The sequence below is a fragment of the Dendrobium catenatum genome, unplaced genomic scaffold (genome assembly GCF_001605985.2).
Source record: "Dendrobium catenatum unplaced genomic scaffold, ASM160598v2 fragScaff_scaffold_1482, whole genome shotgun sequence".
Lineage (NCBI taxonomy): Eukaryota > Viridiplantae > Streptophyta > Magnoliopsida > Asparagales > Orchidaceae > Dendrobium > Dendrobium catenatum.
In genome coordinates, this window is record NW_021319944.1 from 2,438,898 (window position 1) to 2,461,935 (window position 23,038).

Here is a 23,038-nt window from a genome sequence, read left to right on the forward strand (position 1 = left end):
TATAGCATTTCAGAAATGCGTCACAATTCTCTTCGAAGCAGTCCAAAAAATGAATCAAGAATTTTACAAGAACTAATAAAATCACCTCTCCACCAAAGAGTGTTGGCCTAGGGATAATTAGCTTGGACGTCTCCCTCCGCTCCGCCCTTGGCCAACTACTCTTATAACAAATATAATAAAAAGGACAAAAAGTAAAGAACAAATTCTTCAATTTGTATTTTTAAATCCAACAAAATCATTTAATTCGTGAATCGAAGAAGCGACCGACCTTCTCGAGCTCACGACGGACGCGCTCGCGCTTTTCCTCTTCGCTCTCGTCTTCGCCGCCCCCCTCATCCTCCTCTTCAACAGCGGTAGGGGCGCTGCGGCTCTGCAGCTCCTGAGCGCGCCTCTCAAACTCTTTCATATCTTCTAGTTCCTTGAGCCGGTTGAGAAGCTCTTGCTCCCAGTCACCCCCGCCACCACCACCGGAAGAGGCTGAAGGTGAGGAAGAGGAGGCAGCGGTCGGACCCAGCTTGGTTTTCTTACGTCGGTGAATCGACAGCGGCGGTTTTGGGTGAGATGTCTCTCCTCCGGTGGCGAGGAGGGATGGAAGATAGGACTTGGATACCGCGGCTTCCGGCCGACGCCGCTCCGTCGTCGTACTCATCGTCACTATTGACAGCGGATCTCGTTTCCTAGATGGCAAAGCGGCTTCAGGGAGGAGAAGCGCCAGGTTGGTTAACAGAAGCGCCGTAGCCATTCTTGCGAGCTCCGATCGGACAGGCAAAGGTAACGTTGTCGACGGAGCGAAGTCGAACAAGAACGAAGGAGCTGAAGAAGCCTCTTCGTGCAATCCTACACCTCCTGCGAAGCAATGAAGCCGAACAGCAACGACGACGCCAAGGAATTTTCTTCGAGCGAATTTGTAACCCGCTCATATTGAGCAGGTTTCTAATTCCCGCAAAACAGCCTCAAGAATACACGCCTAATGCATCCGACGATTTTCTTTTGTTCTGTTCAAAATTAACCAAACAACTCAATTTAATAAATACCTGTATTTGTTTTGCTTTACACTTCTAATTCAGGCAACCAAACAACCCCTTAACATTTCCCTTAATCTTGTTATTAGGTTTAAACATTAATCCTGCTCAATCCCTCTTCTAATCCTTTTAATTAATCAAAGTTAATTTTAATTAATTATAATTAATTCAATTTAGTTATAATTAATTATTTTGATTATAATTAATTAACTATAATTATAATTAATTAGATTTTAATTTTAATTCTAATTAATTATTAATTAGTTATAATTCAAATTAATAATGATTAATTATATTCTAATTGTAATTTATTATTATTAGAGATAATTAGACATAATTTAAATTAATTATGAATTTGATCGAGCGCGATCGAGCTTGGTCGGGCTCGATCGGGGTTGAGTCGATGCGAAAATATTCGTCAACATTAGTATTCAATTATAGTTGAATAAGATTAATTACAATTAATTATTTTTAATGTTAATTAATTACTAAATTACATTTAATTATAATTCATTAGTGATAATCGTAATTAATTATCTTTAATTATGGTTAATCATAATTAATTATACTTAATTAAAATTAACTATGATTAAGAAAAAGGAAAAATAAGAAAGAGTACAATGATGCGCCAAGGGACCACTCATGCATGCTTTTTTTAGCGTGGTGGGAGGGAACTTGGTGCGGTGCTTACAATGAAGCAGACGATCCCTGTGCGCTCTTTTTTTAGCGCGGCAGAGCAAAAATATAAGTACCCATACGCGGGGAAAGAACTGCTTTTTCAAACATATGCTTTTAAAAACCCATGCACGCTTTTCTTGGCGAGGTGGATGACAAAGACTACGACCGCGGTGTCTCACAACATCGACCATGCACGTCTTTCTTGACATAGGGGGTAAGCTGCCTCTTGGTTTTTCCCCTAAACAGTGAAGACGCTGGGAGGCTACCAAAATTTTGTCTAAAGACAAGGACTTGAAGTATAAAGGACATTAAGGGACTCGAGATTGCAATTTAAATGATTGTGGACTTAAGTGGACATTAAAATGAACTTGAAAATTATATAAAGAACTTTAATTCAATTTGAACCTAAATAATAAAAAAATACAAAAGGATATGCTATAATTTGAACCTCATTTGATCATGACTTGAACAATAATGAGGACTTGTAATTTGACCCATGAGGACTTGAATCAAACTAAACCAGGAGTACTTGAACATTGAATGAACAACTTGGGAATGTAATTCAATGCTTAAAATGAGACTTGTAATTTGGCAAGATGATAAAGTTAACCATGAAAGCAAGGATCATGGGGAGAATGCAATGATATGCTTGTAATTAACAATACAAGACTTCTAATGGAATATTGAGAAGTGATTGCATCAATGGAAGTGCACATTCTAATCACCAAATGATATCAAATTCATCGTACATACAACAAGCCATGTTTCGAAGGCAAAGAGTTTGTAAATACAGTTTGTCTACAAGCAAGATGAGAAGATCGCAAAGGAAATAGTCCATTTGCTTTCGATACAAATATGATTATTCCCGATGATATCTACAGGCATGAACCAATAGTTAGCAGATAGATATGAGCCTCTATGAATCATCGTAAGAGATTTATCATGTATACGATACCCCACCTGTAAGTAGAAAGGGAGAGTTATACTGCATATGCCATAGTTCTCCAAAGGCAAAGGCAATACACTTCTAATGAAAATGTCAATGCCACCATACAACAATAAACGATGTGAACCATGAAGGGTCATTGATACATGTTTGATGAATTGTTCATAGATAACAATGAAAGACATATAAGTTAAGGTAGTAGCTTACTAACCGGCATGCACAGAAAAGTTATTGGTGTGTGTAGCTTAACCAGTGACTAATAATAATATGCAGCAGACACCACAACATCCCCTCGGCCAACTTCAGCAAATTAGCAAATGAAAGTCGTAGTCTCTTACAAATGCTAAAGGATCAATATGCATGAATGCATCAATTCACCTGCATTCAAACTCAACAAGCAATGAAAATCAAAGGGATATATATATAACTTAATCATAGTTAAAGGAGCAAAGATCTTTACTAAATATATCACCTACAGGTGAGTACATTTGATGTGTAACATTCACATCGATCCTGTAAGCAAGAATATCAATCTCCAATCTATACTGAAAGTCGAGGCACAAGCAAACATATCAACTCACTAGTCAATGTACATGAAAGAATTATGATGTACGCAATGCATCATATATACATCCGATACAATAAATTATATCAAATGCAGATACTCGCAAGTAATAACAACAAATTGGAATCACAGATAATAATATCACTCACATCCAATGCTAGGAGGCAAGAGATAGAAGCTCATGATGAATGCAAGTATTCACAAGCAAAAGCAGGAGATTAGTGCACTACCATCTACCTGCATAAATTATGCAAATAGTGCACGACAGTCTACCTGTATAAAGCAGTGAACAAGTCAATTCAGAAGCTACTACAATACGCCACCGGATCTGCAACATCCATGCAAGCGGACAAATGACGTTTATAAATATTTCAAAAATACCCCCGCACATGCACTGTAATTTCTATACACATAGATGCACAAGGGGTAAGTGTAATCAAAATCCGCATGGGCTCCGATGAGCGTGTTATAAGTACACACGTGCCATCTAGGGATACTGCGCGGGTCAATAGGTGAATTCAAGTTCGAACCCGATCCTTTTATGTGGATCAATAAGAGTCGACAGGGTTCGAACCATCAAACAAATATACGGTTGCGACGACCAGTATATTTGTCTTAATACATTCATATTAGGCCTTCAAGGCCTATAACAATGAGAATTCAACAAGAAAGGCATAAAGCCTATGAAAATTGATCCTCCGTCGACAGCTCGACAGAGTCGACAAGGTTCATCCACAAAATGCAAATATTTTCAAATGGAAATGACCCCGAAAACCCTGATGATGGCCGCGTTGACCGTACATCTCAACCGGAGGAGTTAATTTCAAGTATTTCAAAACGCCACTCCAAATACTCGAAAATCCAAATTTTCAAAAATCTCAAAATCCAAATATTTAAAATTTAAATTCAACCATCAAACCACTTAAAACAAAATTCCCCCACCATCCGTTTTAACTGCAAGATGATGAAAATTTCTATTTTAAATATCAAATCTTGAACCTCCAACATCCAAACCCTTTAAATTCCAAATTTCAAAAGCCCATGCTGCTACTATATGCCAGTTAACACGTATCTTTACGTATCTGATTGACGACTAGCCTTAATCGAAAGTTCTCTCTTGTTATCAGGAGGGGTAATTAACTATAAGGGCTTGCGCCTATAGAAAATAAGAACTCAGATCATAAAGTCCTCGCAAAATGAGGGCGAAATCTCTAGGTAGTGTCTTATCTTCAAACTCATATGTCATCCCAAAATTTACCACAGAATTTAATCCATTAAAACTCCTCCCCGAAAAAAGAAAAGCAACAGCGGGCAGAGGCCGGTGCCGAACTTTCGAAGCCCACAGACCTCCATAATTCAAGTTTACCTTCAACTCTATCTCTAGTCTTATCAGCAAGAAGTATATCATCAGCAAAAAGCATACACTAAGGTACATCTTCTTGCAAATGTCTAGTGAGAACATCCAATACTAAAGCAAAAAGATATTGGCTTAAGGCTGATCCTTGATGTAATCCAACTGAAATAGAAAAATACTTGGTCAAACCACCTTGTGTTTGAACACAAGTAATAGCTGTTGCATACATATCTTTAATGATTTGTAATTCTTCCGAAGTAGTAAAATAATAGAAGCTATGAATACTGATGTCAAAACTAACACAGCTCAAGGCATGTAAAACGATCTAGTAAATAGCATAACTGCTGGCATTCAGAATCGACACAACTGCTTTCTCCTTCAGAAAAGCAGCTCTTTCCACAAGGTCCAATTGAGTACTATTTAAGCTGATTCTAATTATAAAGGATAGGCAATTGGCAGAAACAAAAACTGGAATATAGTTTTACTGATTTTAAGGATAATCACCTTAATATTGTACTCATCCCTCTCTGTGATTTCCTGCAACAGTTGTTGATTCTGAGTTCGTAAATCCTCATATGCTTGCCCAATACTCTGCAAGAATTTAAAGCTAGATAATAAGTTCAATGCATATACACATTAGGAACAAGACATTTGATTGGGATCATAAAAGTAACCTCAATCTCAGAAAGATAGACTAGACCCTCTTCATGCTTAGATGTCAGATTTTCTGATGACTTTACTATTTGCCTGTGTTTAACAATGAACAAGTAAAAAAATACATATATCTCCATCCAAAAAATCACCCACATCAAGAAAACAAAGTTTTAATAAAATAACAGCATTGAGCGACCAAATATCATGTTTTCGAAAGGCATAAATTTGGTATCCTTCAGCACTATACCTTAGAGATAATTCCAAGTTCTGTCTTAAATCAGCAATTTTAGCTTCAGCAGTTGCAAGCCTCTTTTGTGTTCTCCCCTCAGCTTCAATAGCAACCTTTACACGATAATCCAAATTATGCTCGTCAAGGGAAGATTTAAGACTTTGAACATGAGCCAATGCCTTGTATTCCATGCCTCGAGACTCCATAATATCCCTAAATAACAAAAAAGGTTCAACTGGGTGAACACCATTATGCAATGTCTGTGAATATGCATAAGAAGTTATGCAATGCTGGGTGAATACCACAATGCAATGCTGCTTAAATCAAGCACATAAAATGCCTGCAAAGTTCTTCAATCAAAAAAGAAACCTGTGTAGACTATGCATGAGAAACTAGAAGCTCTGAGATGAATAAATCCTTAAAAAGAAAATAACAAATAAATGTATATCCAAAAATGTCGCATAATTCAGTAAGAATTTTGAAAAATACAAACAAACAAAAAAGGGATTTAGTAAAATCAAAAGCACTTCAATGGCAAGGTCAAAAGCTAAGGTAAACGAGACAAAAGGGCATGCTTTATGAAAGAGACGAGTTGAAATTAAATATAGATCCACCAAATTTGGACCACGTAAAAAAATTAGGTTCAGTAATTTCAACATTTCACCAAATGACCCTTAAGTTATTATGAACACATATACATCCTCAAAATAAAGGACCTATATAAACTATAGGAGTATAGATAAACATTTAAAGAACCCACTGGTGAATTTTTTAAAGGGTCTGATCAGAATTTGAGGTAGAGAATTTTTGTTGTCCCCAAACGGATTGCATACTTTATGATTAAGTACTGCATAAAAATGATGATATATTACCCCGAAAGATAAAAATATCATTTCTTTATGGACTCAATGATAAAATTTATAATTTTAAACAGAGATTCCCCCATTCAATGTTTGGTTGAATGGGGTTTATTTATTTCTGACGTACAGACGTCCCATAGGGGCTTGCCCCTATGATTAATTACATCTCAAGCTTTGATGCTTGAGAAAACTTTTGATTAAACTAGTGATTTTCTTGCTTTGAAAGTCATTTTAGACATTGGTTAAAGTTTAATTTTTATAATCCATGAAAGTCTTATTTAAAGGTTTTGACCTTTAGAAATTTTAAGAGGTGAAAGGATCAACATAAAATTAGATTTTTTGGAATGAGGGCCAAAGGAAAGAGGTGTATGAGTACTTGATTATGAGGAGAACTCAGAGGTACTCAAACTATCCTATGTTAGACTTTACATTTTAGAAATCTAATTTTTGTTTAAGTTGATATTTTCAATAAAAGGTTGGGGCTTACATTTCAAGAACACATATTGGAGGAATTGTCCGAAAGGTGAGGACTTATATGGTGATTGGAATCAACCATTTGCCTCGGATCCTAAAATTAAGGTGAAGACTACCCAGAGGTAGTGCCTCAAACCTAAGTCAAACGGAATGCAAAAGGGGCTTATAAGCTACACCTCACATGAGACATAACCAGCCCGACCTCTGGATTTATTATCCTGCCTGGAAAGGACTACCAGCTAGACCCACCTAAATGCTTTTAAAACCATGTTTTCCAGTCTCAATACATATAAGGGGTGGAGGGTTGCTTTATTTAGAAAGTAGGACTTATAGCTTGGCTTTGAGGCCAAGATGTCTAGTTATTTAGGGCATGCATATGCTGACTCACAAAGAAAGTAGACTTTTGTTATATAGTCCTTAAGTGAGGGCTTTTGTAATGACATACCACACAGCCTGCACACGCTTAGGTGCACAGCTCCTAGGCATGCTAGAATTAGAATTTTTTTCACGCATGTGTTTGATGTTGTGGTATGATGAATATTAGATTGTCTGCGCTGTGGGTACTTGCCCCTAATTTGTCAGTTTAGACATATACATACTCTTTTCTGCATGTGGTCATATCCAAGTGGGGGTGCAATAAATAATAAATAAAAATGCTCGCTAATAGTTGCTACTAAATCCTCAAAGTAGATGTGTCTAATAGGATAGAAACAGGGCTTAGCACTTCAAGTGGTAGCACTTCAAATGCTAGACAATGTTGGATGTGATATTTCTGTCATACAAACTATTTTACTAATCCCTTGATGTGAGTATTTTCTTTTCAAAATTGATTTGATTGGACTTATGATGTATATATGAACTTGTGGGGTTTAGTTAAAGGAAAGGTAGATCAAGATGACGAGCCTAGTAAAGGTGAAGCTTAAGACCTACCTAGAAGGCAAAATTTGAAGATCCCTACAAGTCTGTAATAAATTTAACTTGATTGTATAATGGCAGAAAACTCAGCTGATAATCAAAATTATAATAATTGAGAGATTATTTACATTCCAATCTTGATTGATTTTATATACAAAAGCATGCATTGATTGTTTACTTAATTGTGCAATAGAAATGCATAATTTTTCCTAGGTTTCTTCTTCTATTTTGCTTGGGGGTGGCCTGGATATATTTTATGTGATAGACTTTTAGTATAAAACTAATTGTTTTACTCATTAAAATAAAAACAATCTTAAAATCAATTATAAGAAATAATATTTTTCTAATTAAAAAAAAAATTGCATAGCACCTTTCAAAGAGCCAACTTTTTCAAAATTGAAAATAATCATACATAGCCCAGTGTGTCACATGTAGAAAACTCTCACTTAAGAATTATATAATAATAATTTGATTTCATTGTGAGTTAGCATTGTGCATACCCACATGGCCAGGCGTCATGACCTCAAAGCAAAGTTGTAAGTCATATCCTCTAAACAAAACAATATTTTATACTCTTCGTATACATTGAAACCAGATTTTATAGTTTTCAAAGCATCTAGTGGTAGCTCTTTTCAGACAGCACAATAAATCTAGAGATCGGGCTAACTATACCGCAGTTGATGTGTAGTTTATAAATCCATTTACACTATTAGATTTAGGTTCGAGCCACTATCCCTCAGTAGTCATCATCTTAGTTCTAGGATTTGAGGCAGATGTTAACTCCAGTCAATTCATAAGCACTCACCTTCCAGGCATTTCCTCCAACACGTATCGTTGGAATATGCCTCAGCACTCTAAATAAAAATGATCAACTTAAACAAAATTTGATTCTAAAATGTAAAGCCCAACATAGAATAATTTGAGTACCTCTGAGTTTTCCCTCAAAATCAAGTACTCCTACACTCGCACATTTGGCTCTCATTCCAAAAAATCTAATTTAAAGTTGATATATTCATCCTTGAAATTCCTAAAGAGTAAAATCTTTAAACAAGCATTTTATAAATTTCAAAATGAAGATCTATAGCCAATATTTTGATGATTTTCAAAAGAAAGAAAACAACTAGTTTAATAAAAAAAATTCTAAATAACAAACTTTTGAGATGTAATTAACCATAGAAGCCTATGTGAATCTATACCCCTGATTAAAATTCTCATTCAACCAAATATTAAATGAGGGAAAATTTATGTGTAAAATTCAAATTGTAAATTTTGTTATTGAGTCCTTAGGGAAATGATATTATTAACTTTCGGGACAATGTATCATTTTCTATGACGTGTTCGATCACAAAATTTACAATCCATTGAAGATGACAAAATTTCACCAACAATTACTAATTTCTTAGGTAATATGAAAAGTTGGCAACTCAATACTAAATCCTTAAACCCAACACAGTTCAGATATATAAGTCAGACACATCCAAGGAAACAAAATATTTAATGCTTTCAGAAAAGGAAAAAAAATAAAAGCTACAACTATTAAATGGTTAACTTAATGAGAAATAAATTCCTACCAAGAATCTGTGGATTCACGCCGATACATATCCAAAAAAAGCTTCAACTCTTGCTCACTCTCTCTTAAATCTACCACCTACAATATGAAATAGATAATTATGTTAGCATGATTTTAGTGAAAGACCATGTGCTTCAAACACAGAGAATACTACATTAAATAACATTTAAACAAATATTATACAATTTAATGAATAAATTTCAACAATACAAAACATGAGTAAGAGCTTTAATGAAAGTATGTCAGTAAAACTTCAAGAAAACAAGAAAATACAAACCGAATTAGAAACATTAAAAGAAAAATACGTAAGACATCAATCATGCTTTAGAAACTAAAAAAAGATAGCTCATTTCATGTGAGCCTCAGAAAAGCAAGATGCTAAGATATCAATCAGGCTTTAGAAATTAAAAATAGATTGCTTATTTCAGGTGAGCCTCAGAAAAGCATGCTGGCATCAGTTCGAACAAATAGGCAATATCTATATCAATCATCATCATTAGAAAAATATTCTTCATTTAGTCACAACAAAATAGCTTCAAAGTAAGGCCTTCACTTCAGTTTTGCAAATAAATTTTATTTTCATTATTATTTTAACGAGATCAATGACACATTGACTCTTAACAAGACAATGGAGAAAAAGGATTCATGTAGCCAACCCTACATAGTGGGATAAAGGCTTGTTGTTGTTGTTGAGATTAATTACACATTGCATTGGATCACATCATTTGTCTAGCATGCAAAATATTTCACAACTAATTACAAACCAAACTAAAAACAAAAGCAACAAAAAAGACCAAAAAAAAAAAAAAAAAAAAAAAGACAAAAAAAAAAAAAAAAAACAAAGAATGATCTTCTTTCAAACTCATTCGCCTTTGGGAAGTGCACCAGCATTGTAACATAGAAAATAAGTTCCTGAATGAAAACTATATATTATACATGTGCTGCTTTTAATGCTGGAAGCTATGCCATCCTAAAGCAATTATTAAAAAGTACAGGGAAAAAAATATCTTCATATTGTTTAAATTGATTAGTAGAAGATTGAATACTACGAGTTGATATAGTGTACTCTAATAGAGATATATAAAAAAATTACCAATATCAAAAATATTTGTTAAGTAAAGAATTTCAAATCAAATCACAGTAAAATCACATCAAAGATCAACATTACGTTTATATTTTTTTTAATTGGTTATAAAAAGCTTGCTAAACATATTCAGACCTAGATTTCATGGTATAAACTACTTAGAAATGGCATACTTGTAATTCTAATAGTTGAGAGGGTTGTATAAACAAGTGAACTACTTGTAATAATGTTGGAAGTTTTAGACGAAATAGCCATAGGATTAGTGGGATAAAAATAAAACATGAAACACGCAATTCTAGAGAGTGTCAAATACTTTCAATTAGCATTGTATACTTAAAAAGAGGAATTAGGTTATGATGAGAGAAAATAATGAAAAAAAAATTGTGTCAAGTTATCTTGATAGTTTGTATCACGATAGATAGTCTTAAATATCATTGAATTTATTTTGAAATTAGTGCAATACAAACTATTCTCACGCAATACTAATCTCAAAGAAAATTGAATAGTGCTCAGGCCCCTTCTTGATATAAATTGTATCTGCATATCCTAACACAATTTTTTTCCAAAGAGAATATAAAGGACAATGAATAAGTACAATAAAATCATACATAGAACGAGTAAATTAAATTAATTTGGATGTTCAGCCCAAAAAAAATACATGGATGGCCAAATTAAGGTTATGTTTGATATGGACGTCTTATTATGTTGCATTGTGACGAGTTGCTGAATATTTGGTATTATTGACTGTTTGGCAAGACTATTGTAATAATATTTGTAAAGGTTATGGTTGTTTGATAAAAAATTGTTACAACACTAACAAGTAATTGAATAACTAAAGTAAATATTATTATGAAATAACTCATCAACATTCAACAATAATGAAGGGATCAGTTGGATTCACAATGCTGGCCTCAATTAAATGTGTATATATATATATACATATATATATCTGAAAAAGCCGAAAAAGTCCCCATAATTATCACGTTTCTCCAATGCATATCAATTTAATGCATCTTCAAAGAATATTCAAGAACTTTAGTTTCTTCAATAAAACTATATTTCATTGTATATAATTTTTGTATGAGTGTGCCTTTAGTATAATCTAGGAGATTCTCAAAATGCTAATTCAATCAAATTTAAAACTAAAATTTATACTCCAATAAAATTAGAGTTTAATAATGTCAAATCAAGAACATGTTCCATACAAGTTTAAATAGACAAACGAACATATGATATCAAATTGTAACCTTAATACATGTTGAATAGGTCCAAAATAAGAACTTCATACATGATTTCTATCCAAAATAGTAATGAGGCTGAAAATTGGAGTTTATTTCAATATTTGATTAAGTCATAGTAATCTCCACAATTCAAGCAACACAAGATGACTTTTTAGTACTATTCAAGGAGCTTTTGGATGAGAAAAGTGGAGGATTGCGTTAGGTAGTCAACAGCCAGCATAAAACTTATCGAATAATCATGACATGAATTCTTTAATACATTGTGATAATGCTAGGATGTTCCCTGAAAGCGGCGTGCTATATGGCCTGAATACAGAAACAAGAGTGCAAGGGTCGCAACACCGGCGCTCGGGTGCAGTGTTAAATAGGCAAGGGTTTTCACATCATGGACGGATGTAGGCAAAGAAGCTAGTCTATGAAACTAAAATTAGGATATGAACTTGGAATATAGGTACCATTATAGGCAAAATAATTAAATTAATATATATTATGATTCATAGCAAAATAAATATTCGATGCATTCAAGAAACTAAATAGGTTGGAGAGAAGGTTAAGGAGATTGATAGTTTATGATTTAAACTATGGTAATCTGATAAGAGTCATACTAAAAATAGTGTAGGTGTGATTACAGATAAGAGTTTAAAGGATAATGTTGTAAAAATTAATAGAATTGAAGATAGAATTATAACTTTAAATTTGTTGTTGATGTTAAAATTATTAATATTATAAGTGCTTATGCTTCTCAAGTAAGTTTAAATATGGGTTCAAAATTAAAATTTTGGAATGATTTAGAAGAATTAATACAAAAGATACCTCTTGAAGAAAAAAATTTATTAGAGTAAATTTAAATGGACATGTAGGTAGAGAGATAAATAATTTTAAAAGCATTCATGGTGGCTATGGGTTTGAAGTGACTAATGAAGATAGTAAGATTAAATTAGATTTTCTTTGGCTTATGATTTTGTAATTGCTAATATCTTATTTAAGAAAAGAATTGAGCATCTCCTCACTTATAAGAATAGATATAATAAAACTCAAATTGATTATTTTCTTTTAAAAAAATATATCGTTTAGATTGCAAAGATTATTAAATTATTCCAATTGAAAGTTTATGTACATAACATCGCTTATTAGTTTTGAATTTTAAGATGTAGGGGTATAAAATAAAAAATAAAGTAAAATATTATTCTTGGATTAGATGGGGTTATTTAAAGAATATTAACAAAAATATTTTTGGTGTATGATACTAGATTTTAAGATTTTGTATGTGCATGAGAAAGCTAATATTATGTTGGAAAAAGTATAATGGTATCAAAAATGTTGCAAAAGTTGTGCATAAAGTATCAAAGGGAAAAATTCTAAATAGTAAAAATAATTGGTGGTGAAATCAAATGTATAAGAAAAGATTAAAAAAGAAGATTTATTATAAAAATTGGTTTAAACATAAAAATTATAATAATTGAGAAAGAGAAAAAGGGGCCCATAAGGAGTCTAAGAAAGCAATATGTGATGCAAAGATTTTAGTGTTGACTTTAGCGACCTTAGCACTCTAAATGAAAATAAAGATTTTTTTTTATCGGCATATTATTAAAACCGAAGTTAGAGAGCTTTAAAGAAAGTAAATTGTGGAAAAGCAATTGGACCTGATAATATTATAATAAAGGTGTGGAAATGCTTGGGAGATAAAGGAACTTCTTGGCTTACTAAACTTTTTAATATTAATTTGAAGACAAAAAATGTCAGATGAGTGGAGAATGAGTACATTGATTTCTATTTTTAAGAATAAAGGTGATGCATAAGATTGTACGAATTATAGAGGAACTAAGTTAATGTGTCATACTTTAAAACTATGGGAGAGAGTTATGAAGCATAGGTTGCAGCGTGATACTAATATTTCTCAAAATCAATTTGGATTCATGTTGAGTATGTCTACTATGAAAGTGATAGGAAACACTTGGATTTCCAAGTGTTTCTCACCAAAACCCAATAGATCTAGGATGAAAACTGCTGTCCACACAGTAAAAACAGCCAAAAACAGTGGAATCGGAGAGAATACGAAGGAGAAAAAAGTAAGAAAAACAAAGCAAACACTTTTATTCTAATAAGGGATGAAAAGCACTTGCAAGATACAACTTTCCTTCAATTCGAGAGGAAGGAAAAACTCTCCAAATCTCTAGCCGTAGCCTAGAGCCCAAGAACACAAACCCTAGATCTCAAAAATGATTCAAATTCAAGATGAGCCCCTCTCCCTCCTAATCCTCCTAATTAACAATCAAGGATTCCTACAAATTACCTAAACAGCCCTTTGCATTCAAAAATTTCCCTCCCACATAATTAAATCAGCCCCAAGTGGGGTCCACCTTGTCCGCCCCCTCCTCTGGGCGTTTCCGCCCCAGCCTGGTGTAGACCCGGGCTGAACCGGGTCCAGCCGGCCCCTCCTGGGCCGGTTCAAGCGTAACAGAAAGCTATACATTTATTGAGAGGCTTGATAGAGAAGTATGGGGAGAATAAGGAGGATCTACATATAATATTTATTGACTTAAAGAAATCATATGATAAAGTTCCAAGAGAAGTGTTATGGAGAGTTCTATAAAAGAAAGGGGTTAACAATGCTTATATTCAAGTCATTAAGGATATGTACGCAAAAGCTACTACTTGTGTTCAAACACAAGGTGGTTTGACCAAGTATTTTCTAATTTTTGTTGGAATACATCAAGGATCAGCCTTAAGCCCATACCTTTTTGCCTAAGTCATAGATGTTCTCACTAGACATTTGCAAGAGGTTGTACCATGGTGTATGCTTTTTCCTGATGATATTCTTTTGTTGATAAGATTAGAGAGGGAGTTGAAGGTAAACTTGAATTATGGAGGTCAACCTTAGAGTATTAAGGCTTTCATTTGAGAAGATCTAAAACTAAATATATTGAGTGTAATTATAGAAATAACAGTTCTTGTGGGGGGATGTGACTTTGGGTGATCAAGTCATTAATAAGAAAAAGTACATGTTTTAGATATCTTGGGTCTATTGTTCAGAGTAATGGTGAAATAGATGGGAATTTTATTAGTAGAATTCAAGTTGGATGGGTCATCGGGCTTGTTGTGTGATAGAAAAGTCCCCCTCAAACATAAGAAAAATTCTATAAGATGGTGGTGTTGACCTATGCAGTATTAAAAAAAAGTATGAATCATTATCTGTAGCCAGCCGCCCGAAGTCTTGCCGAAGTCAGAAGCCCATCTCGCGAATCCTGCTCGAATTAGCAACCCATTCCCTGTAACGGCGCCGATTACGGCGCCGAAACATCACCTTGCGTGTCTCGATCGTACCCCGTCTTCGGTCTATAAGAGGAATTAAGGCGAACGAGAGACGACCAATTCCTCCTTCCCACTCGCGATCTCCCTTACGGCCGAAGCCTTAGCCATCCTTTTTCCTCAATTCCTCAATCGGCCGAAGCCCTAGCCGAGTCGCTTGACTCCTTCGATGACCTCTCCCTCTCGCATGCTTCTTCGCTGCCGATCGGCTTCGCTCCTTTGGTGACATTCCCTTGCTTGAGGATCGAAAGTTACGCCATTCCGATCGGAAGTAGCAACGGGAGATCGTTGTGTACATAACTTTCTCTCTTCCGTGCGCTTCTTCGATCAAATCCAGTCCTTTACGGATCGGAAGTTACGCCATCTTGATCGCAAGCAACAACGAGAGCTAACTGTGAAGGTAACTTTCTCTCTTCCGTGCGCTTCCTCGGTCAAATCCCGCCTAGTCGAGAGGGGGGAGAGAGAGAGATTATCATATAATTATAATTATTTTTAATTAAAATTAATTATTATGATTACTTACAATTAATTATAATTAAATAATTATAATTAATTTAATTTAATTATAATTAACTTTAATTAGAATAGATTTTAATTAATTATAATTTATAATAGTTAATTATTATTAATTATAATTTATTAAATTTAATTAATGTTTATTAGTTATAATTAAAGCTAATTATAAGTTATAACTAATTATTTTCATTAATTGTAATAAGCTATAATTAATTATTTTAATTAATTATAATTAATTAAAAATAATTATGATTAGATAATTAATTATAATTGCTTAATGTCAATTATAATTAGTTTTACAAGAAAGGGAGGATGCCCTCTTGCCTCTATCTACGTGCCAACATCACCTCACCGACCACCAAGGTATAATCTCCTTAACTCAGATTCTGGTTCTCATCATTTGCGATGGACTGGCATATCCCATATAGGCACTCTCATAGCACGATGGGAGGAAACCTGATGCGGTGCCTACGACAAGGCTGGTAATCTCCTAAAATCTCATTTTCGATGTTTGCGGCCGCATGTGCCCCGACGAGCATATTATGAGTACACATGTAATATCTAGGGATGTTGCGCGGGTCAGTAGATTTGAACTTGATCCTCATAAGTAGGTAAATAGGAGTCAACAAGGTTCAACATATAATTATAAAATGCCCCCAAATACCCGTATGGGCCCTAGCGAGCATGTTTTAAACCCGCATGGGCCCTAGCGAGCATGTTATTTTATGCGGATAAGTTGGAGTCAGTAGGGTTCAAAATATCAAACAAATATACAATTGCGGCGATCATTATATTTATCTTAATACATTCATATTAGACCTTCAAGGCCTTTAATAATGAGAATTCATTAATAAAGACACAAAACTAACGACGAACCCGATCCTCTGTCAACAAGTTTATAGGGTTCAATCCATAAATGAAAATGACCTCAAACACCCAGATGATGGCCGTGTTGAAGGTTTATCTCAACCGGAGGGGTGCACAACTATCTTCAAAATGTCATCCCAAATACTCGAAAATCCAAAATTTCAAAAATCATCCCAAAATTCAAAATATTTAAAATTGAAACAATCCATCAAACTACTTAAAGCAAAATTCATCTACCCTCCGTAAAAATTTGCCGGGGTAAACAAATTAAACTTTACTTCAGCTCGCATAGAGCTAATGCCTAATTGAAAATATCACTAGGATCCATTCTCAAATAATCTCCTGCTAGTAAGGACGTGATACGTGTTCTTTGACCGGTGATTTTGCCGCTAAATGACACCGCAAGATAAACGGTTATAACCCGGGGCCCTCTGTACTTAGTGGTTTTACCGCCAAATGGCACCACGAAATACCGGTTATGGCCAGAACCAATACATTCTTTAGTGACATTAAATCTTTAAGATATGAATCAATAGGATATGATCGATAGGGCACAAACCCCTATGTTAACTTAAGGTGAATACAAATTTGTCCCCTTGGACAAACATTCACCCCACGTCTATAAGGTCCCATTGGACGACACAACCCATGGCTGCCGACAAGGATCTTTCTGTCAGGTTGGGTCGACTACCTTCTCTTATTAAGTAGACCAATAACCACCACGATGGCCCGGGACGACGGAACCATGGGATCTTGATTGGGTTCATCATCACTCCCCCCACTATCCGCTTTGATGGTGAAATTTTCATTTTAAATATCAAAATTATCAAATTCTTAAATTCCTTAAGCCATGCTGCTACTATACGTCTGATACTACGTATCTATGGGTATACTATATCTGATTGACGACTAGCCTTAATCAAAAATTCTCTCTCGTGATTAGGAGGGGTAATTAACTATAGGGGCTTGCGCCTATAGGAAACCAGAACTCAGATCATAAAGTCTTCGCAAAATGAGGGTGAAATCTCTAGGTGGTGTCTTATCTATAAACTCATCTGTCTTCTAAAATTTACCCCATAACTTAATCCATTAAAACTCCCTCGAAAAAAAAAAGCACAGCAGGCGGAGACCGGGGCCAAAATTTTGGAGCCCATAGGTGGTTAGACCTGCAATGCATTATGGTGCAGAATGTTGGTAATTAAAAGAGAAACATAATATTCAGTTAAGTGTTACAGAGATGAGGATGCTGAGGTGAATGAGTGGATTTACTTTCAGAAACAGTATATGAAATGAGCATATACGTGAAACAATTGGAGTAGTTCCAGTGGAAGATAAGATTAGAGAGAGTCACCTTAGATGATTTGGTCACATAAAGCGGCAGCCTTCATATGACCCGATTAGGAAAGTAGATGTATTAGATTTTACTTAAGTTAAGAAAGATAGAGGTAGACCTAAAAAAGACTTGTTCCGAAAATATTGGAAATGGCCTTTCTTTTTTAGATTTAAATGAGAATTTAACTTTTAACAGGGCAAAATGGAGAAAAAAAATTCATGTAGCTAACCCAACATAGTGGAATAAAGGCTTGATGTTGTTGTTGTTGTATTCAAGGAGGTTTTGGATAAGTAAAAGTGAGAGGTTTTTTTGTAGGTAAGTGATGCATTTATATTTTGTCTTATTTTATTTTGATGTAATGTGAACAATATTAGTTGTGTTTTATTTTTTTTAAAAGCTATCCAATGATGGAGAATATCCAATGATCATGGTAGGATGTGCTTGGGCATGACAAGGCATGTGTTTGCTTGCATTTGGGTCATTCTTGTCCTTTGGGTTGTTTGTTGAATTTCAATTTGAGCCATTGCTGCTCTCGGGTTGGGCTTTGGCTGCTTGGTTTTGAACTTAAAAGTTTGGTTCTACTTGGTGCTAGCTAATTAATGCTTGAGATGAAGTTTAGCTCATTATTTGTAGGAGTAATTGCACTTCCTAGCTCATAAATTCAGGTATGTGGAGTGGATCTTGTTTCTTCCCCTTCTTGTGTCTCTTTGGTTTCTTTTTTAGAATAAAAGCTATGGCTGGTTGTCTTTTGGGAATTCTCCTGGCTGCTTTCCCGTGAATCCTCTGCCCCGTTTCCTATGTTGGCTCCTCAAGTCCCTCTCTAGCTGCTTTCCCGTGGCTTGCTGGCTGGGCTTCCCGTGACTTGCTGGCTGGGATTCCCGTGGCTTTTCTTCCTGTTTTCTGTGCAGAATTTTGGGGTTGTTGTGGTGTCTTTTGGCCTTTCATTTCCCCAAATCTGATTGGTTTTGGTTGGAGGTGTTATGATTGTTGGCTTCTTTCTTTTGCTTATAAATTGGAGATGTTTTGAGAAGGAAAAAAGTTGTTGAATATTTGAGCAAAGTCTCTACTAAAAACCTGAGGGTTTAATCTCTTAGAAAAGCTTGAGAGCTTGTTCCACCCCCTTTCCTCCTCTCTATTTTATCTTGGCTTCTAACCTCTTCTTCTCTACGCAAGTTCCACTCCACCTGTCTTTCTTTTAGAGAATTTGGAAGTTGTTTGTTGATTGATTTTGGAGACATTTGTCAGAGGACTTTGGTAAAACGTTGGACTCTTTTGCAGTGGTGGACCCTCGGTTTGGAAGACTAAGCACTATTTTCATATATTTTCCTACTCTCGTTGCATGTGAGAAAACTGTTTGACGGTTGTTCAGAGGATAGCATTTTCATAATATAATTTTGTCTCGTTTGATTTGACTTTTCGTTTATCCGAATATTTTGTTTGGATATTTGCAAGCTAAAGTGAATCGAGTTTGGTTTTAGTGCCCTTGTGTTATCCAACTTGGCTTTTCTTTCTAGCTTGCTTACATCATGTTTGGTATCAGAGCGAGTTAAAATATTCATGGTTGGTGAGTCTTTTTCTTTTGAAATCTAAGATGGCTAATGATTCGGGGGATTAGCAAAATATGATGCAACAGCAGACTTGCAAAATCAGATGAATGAAATGGCTAACACTCTTGCTAATCTAAACGTTAACCAACATAATATCCAAACATCTGAAAGCGAAGAAGTCCCTATGAACCAAAATAAGCGACAACGAAATTGGGATCTTGGCATTAAGATAGATGTTTACAACTTTGAGGGGAAATTACAACCTGATATATTCCTCGAATGGATAGAAAAAATGGATCAATTCTTTGATTGGAAAGAAATTCCTAAAAATAGAAAAGTAAAATTTGTAAGTTTAAAACTCACTGGTCATGCTCTTACATGATGGAAAAACTTATAAAATAATAGACTTAAACGTGGGAAAGAAAAAATACAAAACTGAGAACGAATGAAAAAAAAATGAGGGGGAAATTCTTACCATCTGATCACGCACGAACACTTTTTCAAGAATTTAATAATTTGCGACAAGGAACTCAATCTGTGGAAGAATACACTGAAATGTTTTACAAATTTCAACCAAGAAATGATTTAGATGAGTTTGAAGAGAAAACTGTCTCAAGGTATATCAACGATCTTAAGTGGACAATCCAAGATCAACTGAATTTGCATCATGTAATTAAAATTGACGAGGTGTATCATATGACATTAAAACTTGAAAAGCAATATCAAAGGGAAAGGGGTCAAAATAAGATAACGAAAACATATAAACGACGACTAACTGGCGGGGATAAAAATCAATCTCAAACTTCTGTAGGAACATCGGATGTGAAAGTTAAGTCTTTTGAAAATCAAAATGCGGATAAAGGAAAGGGAATTATGGGATTTAAACCTTCTGAACAACCTAGATTAATTGGGTCATGCTATAAATGTGGACTTTATGGTCATCTTTCTGCAGCTTGTAGAAAAAATAACCCACCAAGAAACAATTTCATTGAAAATAACGAAGAAATAGAGGGAGATGAAAAAAATGAATCTGAACTTGAAAACGACATTGAATTAGAAAAAATTGATGTTGAGGGAGATAAAGGTGAAGAGTTTTGGTAATACAAGTCAACAACTAAAATTGACAACGGGGATAGGTGGCTTATGAGAAACATTTTTAAGACAACATGCACGGTCGAAAAAAAAATTGCACTCTTATGATAGATAGTGGGAGTTCTGGAAACTTTGTTTATCAAAAAATGGTTGACAAGCTTAAGATAAAATCCAAACCACTTGTCAGATCTTATAAAATCTCTTGGTTTAAGGAGGGGGGTGAGGCTCCAATAACAAAACAATGTGTTGTCAACTTAACAATTGGGGGTTCTTTTAAAGATCAAGTTATTTTTGATGTCGTGCCTCTTGAAGTCTGTCACATTTTGTTGGGTCGACCTTGGCAATTTGATCACAAAATTATTCACAACAGAGAAAAGAACGCTTATACTTTGATTCAAAATAATAAGGAGTTCACTCTCTATCCTCAAAAATATGTGCCTGATTCGCTGGCTAAAAATAATAAATTGCCAAAATAAACACTCTTGAACTGCTTTTGAATGCAAATGATTTGAAACATTCTAAGGTAGCTTACTTGGTTTTGAGAAAGGAAACTAATTATATTCTTCAAATTCCTAAAGAAATTCGGCCTTTAATTGATGAATTTTATGATATATCACCTAAGGAATTGCCTATAGGTTTGCCACCGATGAGAGATATTCAACATCATATTGATTTAATACCTGGAGACACTTTACCTAACCTTCCTCATTACAGGATAAGTCCAACTGAGCATGCTGAACAAACTTTTAAAATCATTAAGGCAAAAATGAGTCAAGCTCCCATTTTTAGCTTGCCAAATTTTGAAAACATTTTTGAAGTTGATTGTGATGCTTCTCATGTTGGTATTGGTGCTGTGCTTAGTCAAGAAAGAAATCATATTGCTTATTTTAGAGAAAAATAGAATGATGCTCGATCCAAATATTCTACAAATGACTTGAAATTTTATGCTATTGTTCAAGCTTTGAAATTTTTGAGATGTTATTTGATCCAATGAGAATCTGTTTTAAATACTGATCACGAAGCATTACATTTTTTGGGCTCTCAAAAAAATTTGAATAAAAGGCATGCTAAGTGGATTTCTTTTTTGCAAGAGTATACTTTTCACATAAAACATAAAACTGGTGAGTTAAACAAGGTAGCTGATGCTTTAAACATGATATCTCATTGGTTGGTAACTGTTTACCCAACTATCACTTCTTCTGATTTTTTTAAAGAGACTTAATGCGAATGGTTGCGTCCAGGAGTATTCACGGCGGTAGAGAAATATCATATTTAACGTCTGAGCGTTGTACGAAAATCCGGCACGCAATCAGATAAGTGAGTGTGTAGCATTCATAGAAGACACCAAGATTTTTACGTGGAAAACCCCTGAAAAGAGGGAAAAACCACGGGGCCTAACCCAGTTTGAATGAATCCACTAGTATTGCAGTCGATTACAAATAAGGCCCTTCCTTGGGAGAAGCCCTTAGCTTGAAGTACATTTTATAGAGTACATTACACTATGCAAATACAAAGAACTATTGACATGTTCGTTTGGTCGGGAGGACCATAGTCTGGTGACGGAGGTCAGAAAGGACTATAGTCGGTGGGCGACGTAAGTCAGAAGGACCGTTGTCAGCGGGCGATGGAGGTCGGAAATATTATAGTCGGCGGGCAATATAAGTTAGGAGGATCGTAGTCGATGGAAGTTGGAATGACTGTGTCTGACGATGAAGGTCAGAAGGACGACGTCAGGTAGAAGTCCAACAATGGAAAGAAATCCATCTTCGGATATACGTCCAGTGAAAGTCCGATAACCAGTAGAAGTCCGGCGTCGGGTAGAAACTTGGCGAAGAGTGAAGGTCCGGTGTCGGGTATAAGTCCGACGTCTGTTAGTGGACAAGGAGAACTCCGACATCACTTGGGCGGAGTTTCGGCCTCAGGAAGGAACTCTGTAGTTAATTGAGAAGAATTTCAGCATCTCGTGGAAGTTGGGCAGAATTCTAGCGTTCTCCCTAATATCCGGCAGAATCCCGGCGTGTTCGGACAGCGGAAAGAACTCCGACGATGGTCGAGGAGGAGCTGATTCTCCTTCCTCTCCACTTCTTCTCTTCTTCTTCTTGCTTCGGTCCCCTTTGTGAAGAATGAGGGCTCTATTTATAGTTTTTATGGAGTGGCATAGCTCATAAATAGGCGTGAGATCAAGGGCGAATAGAGAGTGGTCGAATGGACGGCCGATATTGAATCCTACAATCGTGCACCGTTCGTTGGACATTTGAAGGCCTTAGTGATGTCGGAATTCGGCGATCTTGGGCTCGTTGGATTCGTCTCGTCGAGCCGCTCGATTCGACTATAAGCTTGTTGAAATCGGTGACCGTTTGGTAACTCAAATTGTGGTATGAGCTTTCCAACAGCACTTCGGGTGCTTGATTTGGGCTCACTTGGGCTCGGATCGAGTTGAATTTGGTGTCGTTGAGTTCATATTTCTGAGACGCTCAGTTTGACTATAAGCTAGCTTAAATCGGAGTTCAGATGCTCCTGAATTTATTTTTTGAAGTTTTCGGTTCGATTCTGCCTCGAGATTCGTGTTGGATCAAGATAATTTTTTGAGAATATATTAGTTGCCACCTTATTTTCGGATATCGTAGCTCCAGTAGTCTGAAAATACTTGTTCCGAAATTTTACATTGGCCGAATCGCAAAAAATTCTGTTCCAAAAATTGAACATTTGTACAAACTTAGTCATAGAGGTCCCGTTGAGCTCCGGAAGTGTCAAAATTGAGTCCGGAACGTCGAAAAACGTG

The 23,038-nt window shown here is 35.3% G+C and overlaps 1 protein-coding gene across 1 annotated transcript in view; it reads right to left on the reverse strand.

Moving 5' to 3' along the window:
- LOC110115774 (E3 ubiquitin-protein ligase BRE1-like 1) overlaps positions 1-23,038 on the reverse strand; it is a 74,148-nt gene that overhangs the window by 33,552 nt on the left and 17,558 nt on the right. The window contains exons 14-17 of the mRNA XM_028700275.1: positions 9,269-9,345; positions 5,467-5,661; positions 5,240-5,312; positions 5,070-5,156 (exon numbers count right to left, since the gene is read on the reverse strand). Coding sequence (XP_028556108.1) covers positions 5,070-5,156; positions 5,240-5,312; positions 5,467-5,661; positions 9,269-9,345 — 432 coding nt within the window. The remainder of the gene's footprint in view (positions 1-5,069; positions 5,157-5,239; positions 5,313-5,466; positions 5,662-9,268; positions 9,346-23,038) is intronic.